Source organism: Diabrotica virgifera, chromosome 2, assembly GCF_917563875.1.
Source record: "Diabrotica virgifera virgifera chromosome 2, PGI_DIABVI_V3a".
Taxonomy (NCBI): Eukaryota; Metazoa; Arthropoda; class Insecta; order Coleoptera; family Chrysomelidae; genus Diabrotica; species Diabrotica virgifera.
Window position 1 is genome coordinate 230,045,174 of NC_065444.1, and position 19,470 is coordinate 230,064,643.

The 19,470-nt window shown below is 31.7% G+C and overlaps 1 protein-coding gene across 1 annotated transcript in view; it reads left to right on the top strand.

Moving 5' to 3' along the window:
- LOC126880467 (uncharacterized) overlaps positions 1-17,109 on the top strand; it is a 48,815-nt gene extending 31,706 nt beyond the window's left edge. Inside the window, exon 3 of the mRNA XM_050644326.1 lies at positions 16,952-17,109. Coding sequence (XP_050500283.1) covers positions 16,952-17,084 — 133 coding nt within the window. The 3' untranslated portion in view covers positions 17,085-17,109. The remainder of the gene's footprint in view (positions 1-16,951) is intronic.
- Positions 17,110-19,470: the final 2,361 nt, after the last annotated feature.

The window sequence follows — 19,470 nt, forward strand, 5'->3', positions numbered from 1 at the left end:
CACTACCATAAGTACAAATGTTCGAAATGTTATGTGAAGGACAATTGTTTAATTTTATTTATTTTTGTAGGTGTTACAGCGCTCCAAACTTGACCAGATTCTCAAATGCTCATAGGGATAAAATAAAAATAAAAGTTAGGCTTACTTTTCTATCTATATATATTTTTTATTCATACAATTTATTATGATTTTAACATTCCTATGCTATTATTATTCTGTTTTTGACCTTTCTCCCCACTATAAGACTTATAACCCGAAGCATATATAGAAACGGCCCAAGAAGTTGTTTGAGGACAAATTCGCCGGTTCAGAAGAAAAATGACGCAACTGCATATTGCAAAATTGTTAAGAAGAGCAAAAACTGAATTTTTATTATCAAAATCATAAATTATGATTAAAATTAGCCATTCACCATACCGTGGTCAGGATCTCGAGATATAAGCGTTTTTTGGGGTGTGCCGCTTGTTTATGAAGTAACATAACTTTTTTCCTATTGTATATTTTGACTTCAAATTTTCCAAAAAACTTCTTCATGAATTATATTTATTGTTGTGTTGGTTAAAATTATAAACTAAAAAGTTTGTCACTCAACTTTTTTAAGTAAAGATGAAACTAACGAAATATAATGACAAAATGTTTAAAAACTAACAACTCCTTTTTTAATGTGTTTAAATATTTAGTACAAATCCCATTGTTATCTACATACTTCATAGATTAAACAGTAAAATTTTCAAAAGGAAATATTTACAGCGACCAAAGACACAGCGAGGTAAATTTGAAAAATCATCAAAATTGATTTTCGGTATTTTTGTATAAAATTTGATTTTTGAACATGTTACACCAAATCTAGATAAAAATAAACTTAATATTCGGATTCAGCGACTTCGAAAACATAAAAATAGACCAAATTTGGTCATTCACCTTAAATTTGATTTTCGTGGTCGGCATAAAGATTGCTGCCGCTCGACTAATATATAGATAGAAAAGTTTTTTTTTTATTGTATTCCTATGAGAATTCGAGAATCTGGTCAAGATTGGAGCGCTGTAAAACCTAGATAATAAATAAAATTAAACAACTTTATAGCGAAAATTGTTCATTGAAAAATCCTCTGAAAATCGCTATGATGTTATTTTATTGTGAAATGAACGGAAAAAAAGTTATAACCTCCAAAAGGAAACTTCTTACAAAATTTTCTCATATTTTTATTTATTACTGTTTTTGGTCACTTGACGATAAAAAGTAATAGAAATAAAATTGTAGAAAATTTTATTTGCTACATTTATATGTAATTAAATTTTCTGTAGGATTGCTAGTTTAGAAGATACAGCGCGAAAACCCTTTGCACCCCTTTTTCCAATATGTCGAAGCTTCTACTGAAACTTGAGCTTCTACTGAACCCCCCTGCACATGAAAAAAATAAAATTGACTCCTCTAAGAAATGCAACCTAAATGTAACATTTTAATTGACTAAACGTTTATTCAGCAATCTGTTAGTTATAAAAATTCTAACAATAAGCGTCTTTGGGGTTGAAGTAAAAAAATTTACGTGAGAGGTCACTTTAATGACTGGACCTCTAGTATGGAACAAACATGACATTTCGATAATATGCTACAGACAAACATACATTTCACATTTACAAACAATACACAGGTATATCTAAAATATAAACACAATTACGGTGACTTATAAAACTTATTTCATTCCCATTTCAGAAGCCAACGAGTAAAGTACTCCTCGCTTATCGTCTCTGCTAATAGTGTATCATATAAAAACTAGTTAGTTAATGTGCTGTGTTTACCAACAAAAATACTGGTAAGCGATTTTTAATTAACAGCAAATATCGACAACCAAAAAATTAGGCCAGTTCTTACTGGCCATATATATTTAATATTTTGGCATCCAGAATATTAAAATCAAATTATGGCATCAACATCATCTCAAACATCATCACAAACAGTACAACCCAGCTTCGCCGCAGTAACAAAAATCACACCAAAAAAACCTACAACAGCAATATCATGTCCCAGTAGAAGTTTCGCCATCGTTATGAACGCTCTTCCTGACGTCGTGCTATTTGAATACATCAAGGCAGTCGGCGAAATTGTTACCCCTAAAGAAATAACCTTTGCCTCACGAATTTCTAACCAGCGTATATGCATATATCTTTCTTCCTTATCCGTAGTGGATAATCTTCTGCAAAATTATCCGACCATTACTGTTAGAAATCAAACAGTATCTATTCGCAGACTTATTACACCTGCAAAGAGGCTACTACTGTCCAACGTGAGCCCTTCGATCCCGAATTCACTCATAGAGCAAGCACTTAAAGAAGAACTTCGATTACAACTTGCTTCTCCTATCTCTTTTATCCGATGCGGCTCACCTGAGGACGAATACGCTCACATTTTCAGTTTTCGACGCTCTATCTATTAGTCCTGTCGCCAGGGGGGGTACAACGGCCTCCTTAATTCAGATGGACTTACCCAAGTTTTTTTTATATATTTTGACCCGCAGAATACGAATTTTTTGGGTAACAGTTGATCCGGATGTCGATAAGATTGTTATAGACAAAGAACTTGAGGAATTACATAACAGCGATTTCTCGCAAAACAAAACATCTTTTTGTATTTTTTGGGTCATTTTAAGCAAAAAATATTCCTACAAGTTTTTTCGTAGAATGCATAGTTTACGAGATAACCGCGGTTGAACTTTCAAAAAATCGAAAAATTGTAATTTTTGAACCCGAATAACTTTTGATTAAAAAATAAAGTAGCAATTCTGCTTACCGCATTTGAAAGTTTAAGTCAAATTATATCGGTTTTGATTATTTTCATTGCTAGAAATTTATTATTTTATTGTTAAACAAAGCTACAAACACCTAGTATGTGAGTGATGTTTTCAATGATTTCTCATTTAAAATCGAACGAGTAGGTAGAGTAGCTACGAGTGCAAGCGAGGCAATTTCTACGTAGCATACGTTAAAACGCATGTATTAGGCACGGGAAACACTAGGTGTTTATAGATTATTTTAACAATAAAAAAATTAATTTTTAGCAATGAAAATAATCAAAACCGATATAATTTGACTTAAACTTTCAAATGCGGTAAGCAGAATTGCTACTTTATTTTTTAATCAAAAGTTATTTGGGTTCAAAAATTGCAATTTTTCGATTTTTTGAAAGTTCAACCGCGGTTATCTCGAAAACTATGCATTCTATGAAAAAACTTGTAGAAATATTTTTTGCTTAAAATGACCCAAAAAATACAAAAAGATGTTTTGTTTTGCGAGAAATCGCTGTTATGTAATTCCTCAAGTTCTTTGTCTATAACAATCTTATCGACATCCGGATCAACTGTTACCCAAAAAATTCGTATTCTACGGGTCAAAATATATAAAAAAAACTTGGGTAAGTCCATCTGAATTAAGGAGGCCGTTGTACCCCCCCTGGCGACAGGACTATATATTATACCGGATAAAGAAAACTTTGAATTAAATACCTCAATTTTAATATCGCACGAAAATAACAATAATAGAATCTTTATCACTTCGGATAAACTTGAATGTTTCTTATGTAAACAATCTGGACACACTGCAGACTCCTGTTCTAACCCTCAAGAAATATCTACCAATCTTTCTCAAAATACAACTTCTAGCCTAATCCCATTTGAAACTCCTTCTACTATGTCTCGTCCTTCCTCCTCCTCAAAAGAAGAAATCAATACAACTAATAACGACTTAATAATTCCAAATGAACAGTCTCTAATGTCAGTGTCCTTACCTTCAAATCCTTGCATCAAAAGAACTTATTCTACCGACACAAGTCTCGAATCACCCACTTTATCGGTTACTGATAACCCCCCAGACTTAAACCCTATAAATGATAAATCTCCCACAGCCTTTGCAACTCCTAAAACAGCTCCTAAAAAGAAATTAAAAACTGATGACAAAGAACTTGGTAAAATTACTCCCTCTGCTCAATCAACTATTGAACAATTAATTAGTGCTAACCCAGAGAGATTTTCTTTGACAGCATTACAGCTTATTGCCTTCCTGGAAAATTCCTTTGGTAGCAGTGATCCTCTCAAAGAAGCTCATAACTTTACCACCAACATTAAGTCTCTTTTAGAAGACCTTACGCAAATATATCAAGCTGTATCTGATAGATCGCTTAAAAATCGAATTACAAGATTATCTAAAAAGCTTAAGATCACATTAAATCCCGTAGACGCTGACGAAGTTGCAAGCCTTTCATCCAATAATTCATGTACCTCAAACACCAATGATACCGATCTTTTCTAAAAATAATACAAAAGTCACTTTATTATGGGTACCATCCCATGTTGGCATTAGTGGTAACGAAAAAGCCGATTGCCTTGCCAAAAAAGCTGCATCATCGTTGGATACCATACTTAATGTACAAATCTGTAATGATCTAAAAGCCAGACTGAAGAAGCACACTCTATCCACCTGGCAAATTCACTGGAATAAAATTACTTCAGTGCTGCATAAAATTAAGCCCTCAGTGAACCTATTTACCTGCCCTAGTTTATCTAGGAAAAACATGGCAATCTTACGAAGACTGCATATAGGACATACCCGTAACGCCAACAGCTTGGTATTAGTCCTAACTTCAAAGATGTCCTCAACAGTACAGACCAAATCAACAAGGTTATCAAATTCCTAGAGAAGAATCAACTGTTAAACAAAATATAATTATTGTTAACTGATCTTTTTTTACTTATGTTAACTACTACTAATGTTAACTATATATTTATAATTTGTAATTTATAATATTACCATGTAAACTGTAACTCGTGCTAATGGCCATAGATGTCACATGCACGTTAATTTAAATAAAAAAAAAAAAAAAAAAACTTATTTATAAATAAGGTCCAGTGGATTTTTACGTTGTAGTCTGTGAGTTTGTTGACTAGGTATAATTAAGCAAGTTTATTGCCAGAGCATGTGGATAGCTTTCTAGGCGTTTTATGTACCGAACACTACACTGAACTATTACTTTACTGATCGTAGGTATTTCTAGATTACAATAAATGTCTTTTTTTGACACGAATAATGGGGGGTCTGCTATAGAGCGTAACAGTTTAGATTGTAATCTTTCCATTATGGATAGGTTGGGTTTTGCTGCTGTATCCCATAGCTGGATCCCATAGGTCCAGACCGGTTTGAGTATTGTATTGTATACCAACAGTTTGTTACGTATAGACAATTTCGATGTTCTGCCCAGTGTCCAATAATATTTACGAAATTTTAAGTTTAACTTTTTATATTTTTTCGCGCTTTTTCCATATATGGGTTCTCCATGTCAAAGTCTTGTCCAGGTGCATAAGAAGGTATTTAACGCTTTCGGTTTGTAGACCAGGGCGGATCTGTAAAAATATTAGTACATTTGGACGTTGAGAGGTGACTCAAATTTTTTTGCAGAAATTGCTTGAAAATAAATCAAATAATAATATTTGAGTTATCCTCCCTGTCAAAAAGGTCCGGAACATTGTTTAAATAATCAAAATGTCAAAAAATGAAGGAAAAATTCGATTTTTTTCTTCGTTTTTTGATTATAACTTTAAAAGTATTAATTTCCGAGAAAGGTTGTACTAACATAAAAGTTGCGTAATTAAATTTGCTACAATATAGAATTAGTTAAAGATTTAGAAAATAGTCACCCTTGTTGCCAAATAGCAATAATTGCGAAAAAACCATACAAAAACAAGTATTCGCATTTTACGTTTTTCAACCATTTGTGCTAAACTTAGGACCTTCATATTTCACCCAGAAACACTTTATGATACAGTAAAAAACTTCTGTAAATTTCATTAAGATCGGTTCAATAGATTTTGCAAAATAAATTTTTTCAAAATGTTACAGGACTGAAAATAAAGCAGATAGCAAGTTGAAATTTTTTTTGCGTATAGAAGTGTACTGTACCTTTCATTTTCAATTTTGCAAAATTCAAATCGATTAAGACCACGGCGTCAGGAATTTTTTTAAATAAACATTAAATATTGGTGCTACGCGCAGGACAGCGGATAGTTTACTCCGATTGGGCATTCCAATGACCTTTGATAATGATTGATACATTTTAATTTTTATTACATTTCGATATAAATAAATAAATTTGTTTATTGCAAAATAAAAACCTATACTCTATCCTTTAAAATAACAGTTTTTTAGCAAAAATTTTCTTTGTTCATATATTTTAACTTAGAGAATAAAAGTTTATTATTTTTAAACATATGCAATTGTTTAAACAATATTTCACAAACAATAATAAAATTAGTTTGATTTTTGTGGAATTAAAATATTAAAATACAACAAAATATAGAGTAAGAAAATAATATATTACATAAAGATTGGAAGAAATTTTGATGGAAATCAACTTGTGTGAATAGAACACCGCTGTCCTGCGCGTAGCACCAAAAATTAATGTTTATTTAAAAAATTTCCTGACGCCGTGGTCATTAATCGATTTTAATTTTGCAAATTGCAAATAAAAGGTACAGGACACTTCTATATTTAAAAAAAAATTAAACTTACTATCTCCTTTATTTTCAGTCCTGCAACATTTTAAAAAAATTATTTTTTTTTGCCAAAGCTGGATTGCAAAATTTATTTTGCAAAATGTATTAAACCGATCTTAATGAAATTTACAGCGTTGTTTAACTATATTATAAAGCTTTTCTGGGTAAAATATGAAGGTCCTAAGTGTAGCATAAATGGTTGAAAAATGTAAAATGCGAATACTTGTTTTTGTATGGGTTTTTTCCCAATTATTGTTATTTTGCAACAAGTGTGACCATTTTTTAAATCTTTAACCAATTTTATATTGTAGAAAATTTAATTACGCAACTTTTATGTCAGTACAACTTTTCTCAAAAATGAATAGTTTTAAAGTTATAATCAAAAAACCAATAAAAAAATCGAATTTTTCCTTCATATTTTGACATTTTGATTATTTAAACAATGTTCCGGACCATTTTGAGTGGGAGGATAACTCAAATATTATTATTTGATTTATTTTCAAGCAATTTCTGCAAAAAAATTTGAGTCACCTCTCAACGTCCATCTCAAAACAGATGCGCCCTGGACTATTGTGGAATTGCTTTATTATTTATTTCTATATTAGGTGATATTTCTATTTGAGGCTAAATACTCAATACACGTAAAAAATGGTATATACCTTAATTTTAGTTTTTTTCTGTGTCAAATATTATACCTATTTTACTATTTCCATGGGGTAAAAAATAACCGAGATAGAAACGTTTAAATCTTAAATTTTGCTGTGAAAACCATGCAACCGGGGCTATTTAACCTTTTATTTTTAAAAAAATAAGAGGTCTAAACGATTAAATTCAACGTGATTAAATAGCCTATGGAACTAGCTTTCAAACGATTTTTAGTTAAACCTGATATCTTAAAAATAGATGGAGTTACTAAAAAAAATAACATTTTTTGGAAACATTTTTAAAAAATAAATTTTGAAAAAATTTTGTTGCATAAATTTTAATGCTATCAACATGCTCGGGGGCTCGTTTGATAGATATTTTTATGTACTTTTACAAATGTTTAATAAGTTTATGTTATAAAATGCATCTTTTTCCCGTTATTTCAGCTTGAATACTTAGATGTTTTTACTCGCCGAAAAAAATATATATTCAATTACCTATAACTCACTTTTTGTTAATATTAAAGGATCTTTATAGTAAAGGGTTTATTTAGTTTTTTATTAGCTCTAATTTTGGTAATAATAACTATTTTGTAAAAACTTATAGTTTTTGAATTATTGATGAAAAATCGGTTAAAAACATGCCTTTTTCTCAAGAAAAATTGAAATTCTTGATCTTCAATAACTCAAAAAGTTTTGATTTATTTTAATAACTTTATATAACAAATGTTTCTTAGAATTGGTCCCTCTATCGAATTATGGGATTCTTTTCAATAAAATAATTTTCACCCCCGAGAAGGGGTGGCATCCACCCCCAGGGTAAAAGCGCAAGTTGGTACCATGTCACCTTTGTTTCTTAAGATATCCTCTAACCAATCACCAATTTTCATGCAAATCTATGGACGTTCAACGAAATCGGAGGTAATAGCACATATACACCTTCAGTGACTGCACTATATAAAAGATTTAAAAAAATGGTGTACGCGTGAGTTCTGTAGACCCAGTAGAAGCAGAGATTGTTTGCTTTTTTGTTTTCTTGTTAGACAAAAATTGCAAAATTTGGTGAAACTCGTGATTAGTTACTCGTTCAAGCAATTTTAACTACAGCTTTTTCGAAGATAAGCACTTTGCACCGATGAAACTTACAGATCATATAAATAATACATAAGCAAAATAACTTGTAAAGTGGTAATGATAAAATTTATTTGTAATGCTAATTAGGGGGTTATCCTCGCGATTTTTTTACCAAAAAATAAAAGGGACCAACAATATTTTGAGCGTAACTCACTTACTTTTAATGTTACAAGTTTTTTTTAAAAAATAAAAATAAACCTTTTTTTAAACATTTTAAAAAAGTTGAAATGAATTTTCTCCGAAAAGTGCTCCGTTTTTGGGTTATTTCGCATTGAAATATTCGATTTGGAATTTGACGAAAAAGAACCTACTTTTCATTAGCTACAACTCTGCTTCTACTGAGTCTACAGACCTCAAGCATATATTTTTATCGCTAAAATACGTACTTTTTCAGTTATCTCCGAAAAACCGTCCAAAACATGTCATTTCTGTTAAAAATGAACATATTGACTAGCAAATAACTCGAAAAGTATTGACTTAAGGAAAAAACTCTATAGAACAAAAGTTGCTTAGAATTAGTCATTTTGTCCAATTCCGGACTTATTTTGAATGCATATTTTTCACCTTCGAGAGGGGGTATTCCCCTTAATTTTTTGTAAAATGGAGGTGATATAGAATTGTAAACTTTTTCTTATATAATAAAAGACAATTTCAACTAACTATTCTAAAAATAATTATAATAACTAAAAATTAAAAAAAAAATACAAAAATAATTATTGATTAGTATAATTGTTTATTAGAGATTAATATTAATATTAGTTTTAGGATCAGATACGAAAAAATGAATATTTAAATAAAAAATATTAAAATTGGTGAATGGATTTAATGTCCGCAGTCATATAAACCCAAATAAACAAAAAACAACAACTAACTAATCCCAAATTTTCATTTTCATCCTTCCTTTATTTTTTTTTTTTCGGTGTCAGATTGTTCTTTGATCGGGCTAATACCATAACTTTTAAATGTAAGTTAAGAATAACCAGTAAAAATCATTCCACGAGAGAATAATTTCTAGACCAGGGCGCATTTGTAAAAATATGAGTAGATTTGACTGTTGAGAGGTGGCTCATATTTTTTTGCAGAAATTGCTTGAAAATCACTCATATAATAATATTTGAGTTATCCTCCCACTAAAAAAGGTACGAAACATTGTTCAAACAATCAAAATGTCAAAAAATTAAGGAAAAATTAGATTTTTTTCTTCGTTTTTGATTATAACTTTAAAAGTATTTAATTACGAGAAAAGTTGAACTGATATAAAAGTTGCATAATTGAATTTCCTACAATATAGAATTGGTTAAAAATTTTAAAAATTATCACTTATGTTACAAAATAGCAATAATTGCGAAAAACCCATTAAAAAAAAATTCGCATTTTACGTTCTTCAACCAAAACTATTTATACTAACCTTAGGACCTTCATATTTCACCCACAAAAACTTTATGATATAGTAAAACAAGACTGTAAATTTCATTAAGATCGGTTCAATAGATTTTGCAAAATAAATTTTGCAATCCAGCTTTCGCAAAAAATGCATTTTTCAAAATGTTTCAGGACTAAAAATAAAGCAGACAGCAAGTTGAATTTCTTTTACATATATAAGAATACCGTACCCTTCATTTTCAATTTGCAAAATTAAAATCAGTTAACTACCACGGCGTCAGGAATTGTTTTAAGTAAACATTTATTTTTGGTGCTATGCGCAGGACAGCTGATACGTTCGCTCTGATTGGGCATTCCAATGACCTTTGATAATGATAGATAAATTTTAGTTTTTAGTACATTTCGATATAAATAAATAAATTTGTTTATTGCAAAATAAAAACACACACTCTGTCCTTTGAAATAATACTTTTTTTAGCAAAAACTTTTTTTGTTGACATCTTTTAACTTAGAGAATAAAAATTTTATTATTTTTAAACATATTCAATTGTTTAAACAATATTTAACAAACAATAATCAAATTGGTTTGATTTTTGTGGAACTAAAATATTAAATTACAACAAAATATAGAGTAAGAAAATAATATATTAGATAAAGATTGGTAGAAATTTTACATTTTCTAAAGAGAATTGGTATATAATTTTTCATAACAATGCTAAAAAATTTACATTTATGTACCTGTTGCTTTTAAAAACTATTTAAAAAGTCACTACAAGTATCAACTTACTTTCTTGTCTGTTCTCAAAACAATGAAAACTAAAACACCAACTTAACAATTATTAACAACAACACATTTGTTTGTCTACAGCCGCAATATTCGATAATTTTTGACAGGTCATTGGAATGCCCCATCAAAGCAAACGTATCCGCTGTCCTGCGCGTAGCACCAAAAATTAATGTTCATTTAAAAACTCCTCACGCCGTGGTAGTAAATCGATATTAATTTTGCAAATTGCGTATGAAAGGTACAGTATTCTTCTTTACGCAAAAAAAATCAACTTGCTATCTGCTTTATTTTCAGTCCTGCAACATTTTGAAAAAATACATTTTTTGCGAAAGCTGGATTGCAAAATTGATTTTGCAAAATCTATTAAACCGATCTTAATTAAATTTACAGTATTATTTAACTATATCATAAAGTTTTGCTGGGTGTAATATGAAGGTACTAAGTGTAGCATAAATAGTTGAAAGTTTTTAATGGTTTTTTCGAAATTATTGCTATTTTGTGACAAGGGTGACAATTTTTTAAATTTTTAACCAATCCTATATTGTAGTAAATTTAATTTCTCAACTTTTATATCAGTACAACTTTTCTCGATACAACCTTTTAGTTATAATCAAAAAACGAACAAAAAAAATCGAATTTTTCCTTCATTTTTTGATATTTTTATTATTTAAACAATGTTCCGGACCTTTTGGAGTGGGAGTATAACTCAATTATTATTACATGAATTAATTAGAAGCAATTTCTGCAAAACAATACGAGTCACCTCTCGACGACCATCTCAAAATAAATGCGCCCTGGAATATTAAGACAAATACCGTTTGCGAAATACTGTAAGTATATTAAACCGGGAGATATTACCAGAACTTCCACGATTTTCTGAGTCCTGCCCTTTGCAATACTGGAAGGTTAGAAAAAGTAATTACAATTTATGGAAAAATCCACGGTTTTCCTGTGACATTTTCCTATGAAAATTAGATTTTACATGAGGAAAAAAATGGGAAGCTACGATGAATTTCTGAGTCCTGCAAAGGAGGGTTGCAAAAGGACTAAGGGAGTATATAGATATACAAACATATAATAAAAATAATGAAATTTTCATAATTTTCTGAGTCCTGCCAACTTAATAAATTAAACATAATTATTTGAAAGTGATCGAAAAGAATGTTGGCATGACGTCTCCTAATGTTTAACTGCACGTCCCTTTTAAAATACTGTGGAAAATTTTCACCCTGGTTCCGTGATTTTCTTAATCATAAAATAAATTTTATTATAAAATATATAATTTAAGTAGAGATTATTCAAAATGGCAGGATGTTAATTACACCTTTTTTACTATACATAGTTAAAAAATGTGTAAGAAAATTCGTGGAAAGTTACACGATTTTGTGAATCATGGCATTTTGCACATATCTCAAGAATGTTAATATAAAGCTATTTACAAAGAGGCAGGATGGCTGTGTAGTTATTTCGTATATAAAAATAAAACTGTAAATCTGTAAAATTATTTCAGGTTGTCATACAAACATATTCATATCACCACAATTTTCTGAGTCATGCCATGTCAAGTATGCTTAAAAAACACTAATATAAAACCGTTTACAACGTGGCAGGATAATGGCAAAGATATTTATTACATAAAAATTAATTTTTACATCGTTAAAACAATCGTACGGTATTAAATCTTATTTTTCTAATTAATGTCTCGGATTTTTACACACCTTTCAAATCTAATACCAAACTGTAAGATCTTTATTTTAAGCGATTAGATCATATTTGTATCTAAGTAAACGTAATAAAAGTAATAGGAAAAATATCAATAATTTTACAATTAATTGGTTAGAGTAGGGATTGTACCTATTATACAGGGTGTCCAGAAACTCTTCTAATAAACGAGGCCCGGAGATTCCTCAGATAATTTTAAGAAATGCTTCCTAAGGAAGCTAGAGCTCTTTAAAGATGGCATATTGTAATTAGTTTTTTTAAAATAGCTCCAGAACACTTCTTTTTAGAAAAACGAAAACTGGTACACCTATTTATCTTCCAGAGATAAATCGATTCCATCAATTGTCAATTTTTAGTACCGGTCATATGCGTCCGTTTAGGGCAGGGAAACGGATATATATTTTATCGCATAACTTTTCTATGTTTAACTTTTAAGCATTTTTGACTCTGGATTATTAAACTATGGGGTATTATTGTACTGAAAGGTACTCTTGGTCGGTAGGATACGCCATGTTCTAGAAACATCGATTTGAAAAATTTTTCGGTTTTTGAATTTGAAAGAAAAAATATTAAGAAAAACGAAAACTGGTACGTTTATGATTCTAGAGATGAATCGATTTTATCAATTTTGAATTTCTAGTATCGGTCATAGGCGTCCGTCTTGAGTAGATCAACGAAATCTCATAACTTGCTTTAATTTTTAAGCATTTTTATCAGTAGAGAATTAAATTATGAGGTATTCTTGTACTAAAAGTTACTCTTGCTTTAAGTCGATAAATACACCGTTTTTTTACTTTTTTTTTCAAATTTTTCTTAAATTCAAAATACGAAAAGTTTTAAAATTGATTTTTCTAGAAAATGGTGCATCCTACCGACTTAAAGCAAGAATACATTTTAGTACCAGGATACCTCACATTTTAATAATATAGTGTCAAGAATGCTTAAAAGTTAAAGACAAAAAAGTTATGCGATAAAATAACCGTTGCCCTACACGGATTAATACGACCGGTACTAGAGATTCAGAATTGATGGAATCGATTTATCTCTGGAAGATAAAATGGTACACCAGTTTTTGTCTAATATCGAAATGGAAGCGTTCTGGAAATATAAAAAAATCTAATTACAAGGCGCCATCTTCAAAGAGTTCTAGCTCCCTTAGGAAACATTTTTGGATTAGGTGAATTGTGTTAAATTGTCTTAAAATTATCTTAGGAATCTTAAAATTATATACAGGGTGTTCCATTAAAAAGCAAAAGTTTGTGTGGCCCTGTCAATACGGGTAGCCCTGTATATTAGAAAATATTTTTAAATTATAATCCTATCTTTGCCCCACATTTTACCTAAATAACTTTTTTTCGTATCTCTTACGACAAACGAGTAATTGGACTTTGCCACACTAATGCCCCAGCCTGTATACGAAATAACTATAAAACCATTCTGCCTCTTTGTAAGTAGACTTGTATTAATATTCTTGAAACATATCCGAAATGGCATGACTCAGAACATCGTGGAATTTTTCACGAGTTTTCTTACAAATCTAGGACTCCTGCCTTCTTACAAGAACCGTTTAACGTTCCTGCAGAGTACCGAAAAAGTATTGATGGCATTTGAGTATTATAACTTTTTAAAAGCAGGACTCAGAAAATGACGGAATCAGGGTAAAAATTTTCCGCACAATTTGTAACGGTCCACCCGTTATATTATCATTTTTAGCGCTGTAATTATTTTAAAAAAAAATAATTATTTTCTCTTGACCTCCCATTTAAATTCTTTAATTTATCGTAAAGGACTTCTCATGTGACGTCACACTGTACGGAACATAGTTGTTGAACCGTTCCTTGTCGTTTAATTCGTGTTCCGTGAGAGTTTGACGTTTTCCTCGCTGACTGTGGGAGGAATGAGAGGCACTTGGCCGGTGGCTGCGAGGTTGACAGGTTGGTGTTGGTGGTTAGTACCGTAAATGGCGGTTAATTTCTTCGAAATTAATTTTTATTTCAACTAAGTTTGGAAGTATAGTAAAAAGTTACCACCACTTGTTTCCTGGAGTACGGGTTTCCTGGAGTAAGGATGGGAGTACCATCAGTGGAAGAGGAATAAAAAATTAACCGGTAAATCGTTTTTTCTACTAATGTTTTTTAGTTAACCTTGAATATATGAAATAGTTGGTTCATTGTTAAATGTTCTTAGCCAGTCCCTTAGGTGAAGGATGTAGATTATTTCGATCTTTATATTATCTTTATATCGATCTTTATATTAATGGGGTTTTTGGTTTTACATAACCAAACATTTTTGAAGTCCTCAAATTAATATTGGAAATAATTACCATTTCTCTGTACGTTTTAAACCGATTGAACATCCAATATATCTATAAATTTTCATGTCCAATATATCTATAAATTGTCATGTAACTATCTTTGTCTGGTTCAATACCATTTCATTAAGGTATATAAAATGTATGTAGATGGCTATTACTATCTTAATCATGTTATTTCAGATAAGTCATATTTTATATTCCTATTTCAAATGCAATGCCATTATTTGTTCATGTTTTCAAACTCAAAATAGTTCAAGGTTACCTGAGATTAGTTTTTGTTCCATTTTTAATGGTTGTTTTTTTTATGTTATTGCTTCTAAAAAGTTTTCCTCGATTATTTCTTCTTCTCTTTACTTTTGTTTACCGGTTTATATGAGAAATCAAACGAAGTATATGTTTTTAGCCATTTGGAAGAAAACTAACCCTCATGTGATGTCGTACCCACCTTGACTACCTAGGGAAGCCACCTTGACCTTATTGCAGCTACCGCCAAGTCAAACTGGGAGTATGTTTTGGGAACAAGCTTTTTGGGGGACATTCCAGCTCCTTTTCGTCCTGCCACCTGGGCCTACGAGGGGCATGGAGGTGCATCATAGTGATGCTCATTTTCTAGGATGCAACCGCAACCTCGTTTGGGAACATTTAGTGAGGAGTTTTAGTAACTATTGGTTTTTTTTATATTTCAGACTATCTGTTAAATACACTATGTTTTTTTTCCAGATTTAGGTTACCTCTGTTTTTTTTGACATATGTATTTGTATATTAGATTATTTGGTTCCCAAACTTTGTATCTACGGTAACTTCTTGTGCACAGGAATAAGCCTAGAGAAAATTAGGTTTTTAATACTTTATTATTGCTTTGATATTGGTTTATGTAATTCGGGTAAATTTATTTTGTAACATTACTTGCTTGTTTCCCAAATATTGTATTTATTCGCTTTATTTCGTTTGTTCGGTTACTTCGTCGTTACTTTATTTCATTGCATTTGCTCGGTTAATTTAGGTCATTTTGTCGGTATTTTTCTTAACTTCACTTCTATAACGTTTATTCATTTGTATATTTAATTTTGCTTTATTCAGTATTGTATTTTCTCTTAGTGAGGCTTGGGCCTATTTATTTGTATTATTTTCATCTTCGTCGGTTTCCTTTAGTTGTACGTAGCAGGCGTACTATAACCATTTGGTAGAAGACTTATGTAATTTTGTACCCTATATGTTAGTAAGAGGTACTTATATTTAAGTTTGTAACAGATAACATTATTGTTGTTATCTTTAAAATATATATATCTTCTTGTATAACTTATGTCATTTTAGAGTCACAGCATAATATGAACTTGCTTAACTCAGAGATTGTTAAAAATCTGGTAGTTATTTTTAATAAATATGTTTATTTATTTTGTATATCATTTATTTTTATTATTCCTTTATGTTCATTATTACAGGTTTGATATATTTAATATCTGACAGCAGTATAAGATACCTGGGAGAATGATCGAAGATCATTTTCATGGCGCCCATGATTTGTTAGATTTATTTATCTTGTTCGTCTTTAGAAATTATTCATCTTCATTCCTCTTCAGTACATTATTCTTATTTTATTATTTCATATTTTAGTCATTATTACTATCTACATAGAGCTACTGTTCTTCGACAGGCATGCAAACGAGCCGTATCCATCCTTGAGTGTCAAGTTGCTCTCTTGCATCTATAGCTAGCCAACTCTATTCAGTTTGCCTCTGTCTCTTCCCACGTCTACTTATTATCCCTTCTAATTCCCCTTTCTTCAGTACTACTGCAAAGTAGTATTTTTTATTTTTCCTACTTCGGCTCAACCGCTGAAGCCCCTTCATTTTTATTTTCATAAGAGGCCCCAACTAGTTACCTTAGTCTTTTCTTTTCTTCTTTTTTTTCCTTACTTCTGTTGGAGTATATCTTTCTTTTTACTTTCACTCCAACAGAAGTTTTCTTATTTTTGTTACAAATTTTCCAAGGGACAAATATACTTATACATTAGGAGACGTCATGCCAATATTTTTTTGATCATTTTGAAATTAATATTTTTAATTTATTTAGTTGGCAGGACCCAGAAAATCATGAAAATTTCATTATTTTTCTAACATGTTTGTATACATATATACTCCGTTAGCCCTTTTTCAACCCTCCTGTCCAAAAAAATTTCTTCATAAAATCGATAGTGTCCTGTCATTCTACGGATATGGCAGGACTCTGAAATTCATCGCAAAACCCTATTTTTATTTTTTGGGAAAATCTAGTTTTTACAGGAAAATGTCACAGGAAATTTGTGGATGTTTCCACAGATTGTAAGTACTTCGTCTACCCTTCCAGTATTGCAAAAGGCAGGACTCAGAAAATCGTGGCTGAACTTCTGTATAATATTTGCCGGTCTATATGATTGTTATATTTTCAGGGCTGTAGACGATTTTAATGACTTTTTCAAATGGAGAGTACTGGCTCTAATATTTGCCGGTAGTGCAGTTACTGGATCATCTCTAGTATTTATAATCGTATGTGTTTATTATTTTGATGCTGTATTAACGTGAATAAAAAGGACAGTACATAAATTGTCATTTGCACTTTTATTCTGTTTTAGTCAGTGAGACGTGAAGAATCCATGATATCTTATTGCTTATTTATTACAACAATTTCATGCTACTGTATACTGGCGGAAGCCGGGGAAGACCTTAGATCAAAGGTAACTAAGTAACACTATGTACGAGTATGTGTCTAATCTTCTTCTCCTTCATGTGCCTTGTCCGTTGCGTACGTTAGCTATCATCATAGCAATTTTGATGTTGTTTGTGGCGTTTCTGAATAACTCGATCAATGTTAGTCCAAACCATTGGCGTAAGTTTTGAAGCCATGTGTGTCTCCTTCTTCCGGGTCCGCGTTTGCTTTCTATTTTACCCTGTAATATCAGTTGGAGTATATGATATTTATCATGTCTCAAAATATGACCGAGGTATTCAAGTTTCCGTTTCTTAATCGTGAAAGAGATTTCTTTTTGTTTTCCCATTAGGCGCAATACCTCTAAGTTGGTGGTGTGAGTCGTCCAGGATATTTTGAAGATACGTCGATACACCCACATTTCGAATGTCTCCAGCTTCCTCATTAATGTTTCCGTTAGTGTCTATGCCTCTGCGCCATACAGCAAGACTGGAAATGCATAGCATTTTAGCAGCTGTATTTTTAGTGGGAGAGATATGTCGGAATGGGTGAATATATTTCTCATGTTGTTAAAATGTTGCTCTGGCCTTTTCAGCTCTAGATCGTATTTCGGTTGTTTGATCCCATTTCGAGTTGGCGACTGTTCCAAGGTATATATACGAGTCAACGTGTTCAATTAGTTGGTTTTTTATTTTCAATTGTCTGGCAGGTTTTTGAGTTTTGCTGACCAGCATCCATTTTGTTTTATTTATGTTGAGGTTAAGTCCTCTTTCTTCACTCGCTCTTTGTATCCTGTCCATAAGATACGGAAGTTCATCGATATTACTGGCAAATACGACTGTATCGTCCGCATATTGGATGTTATTTGTCAAGTCTCCATTGATTTTTATGCCTTCGTTTGCTTCATCTAGTGCTTTTTTTAAAATTTGTTCAGAGTAAATATTTAAAAGGAGAGGGGAGAGAACACATCCCTGACGCATACCTTTTCTGATATCAATGCTCTCTGTGGACGCATTGCCGACTTTTACCCTAACTGTTTGATTCCAGTAGAGACTTGTTACAATTCGGATGTCCTTATCATCAATTCCTATGTTTTGTAGAATTTCAATTACTTGGTCATGTCTTACATTATCAAAGGCCTTTGAGTAATCTACAAAGCACATGCAGACATCCTTGTTCATATCTCTACACCTCTGTACTAATACTTGCAGACAAAACACTGCCTCCGTTGTGCCCAAAGCGTTCCTAAAACCAAACTGTGATTCGTTGATTTCCGCTTCACACTTGTTGTAGATTCTGTTGTAGAGTCTGTTGCAGATTCTGTTGTAGATATGTGCAAGTAAAATGAGCCTCCTGCTCCGTTCGGATTTCCGGGTGAGGACTGTCTCAGGGGGAACACCATTGCAGGTTAGAAAAATCAGGATAGGGTCATGGAATCTTGGTAGTCTTACAGGTAAGAGTCTGGAGTTAGTGGATGCGCTCAACCGAAGGAGAGTTCAAATTTCTTGTATTCAAGAAACTAGGTGGAAAGGACAAAGGGCGAAAGAACTAGTTGAAGGTTACAAATTGTGGTATGCAGGGAGTAGTAACACTAGAAATTGGGTTGGTATAATTGCTGCTAGTGAAATGAATGATAACGTAGTGGAAGTTGTAAGAACGAGTGATAGAATGATGTGAATGAAATTTGTAATCGATAAAGAGCTATTGAATGTTGTGTGTGTATGCTCCTCAAACAGGTCTGGGCGAGAATTAAAGAAGAGCTTTCTCTGACCAATTAGGAGACGTCCTAAGTGATATTACGTCAGAGGAGAAAGTTGTAATAGGAGGTGATTTCAATGCACATGTGGGCCAAGCCAAGGCAGGATACGAAGCAATACATGGGGGATTAGGCTTTGGAACTACAAATGAAGCTGGAGATGATATGCTTGAATTAGCAACAGCAATAGATATGGCGATTGTCAACACATTTTTTAAAAAGAGAGAAACTAATCTTATTACGTACAAACGTGGGCAACATCAATTCCAAGTAGACTATTTCATGAAGGACTGCAAGATAATAGTTAGTGAGACAGTAAGCCAACATCATAAGCTAATTGTTCTGGACATTGAAGTAAAAAGGGAAGCTAAACCAAAATATCGGAGAGGACCTCAAAGAATTAAGTGGTGGATGCTAAAAGATGAGAGGAAAGGCCTATTCAGGGAAAGAGTAGTAGACAAAATATGTTGGAACATGAAAGGAAGCCCTAATACAATTTAGAGAAC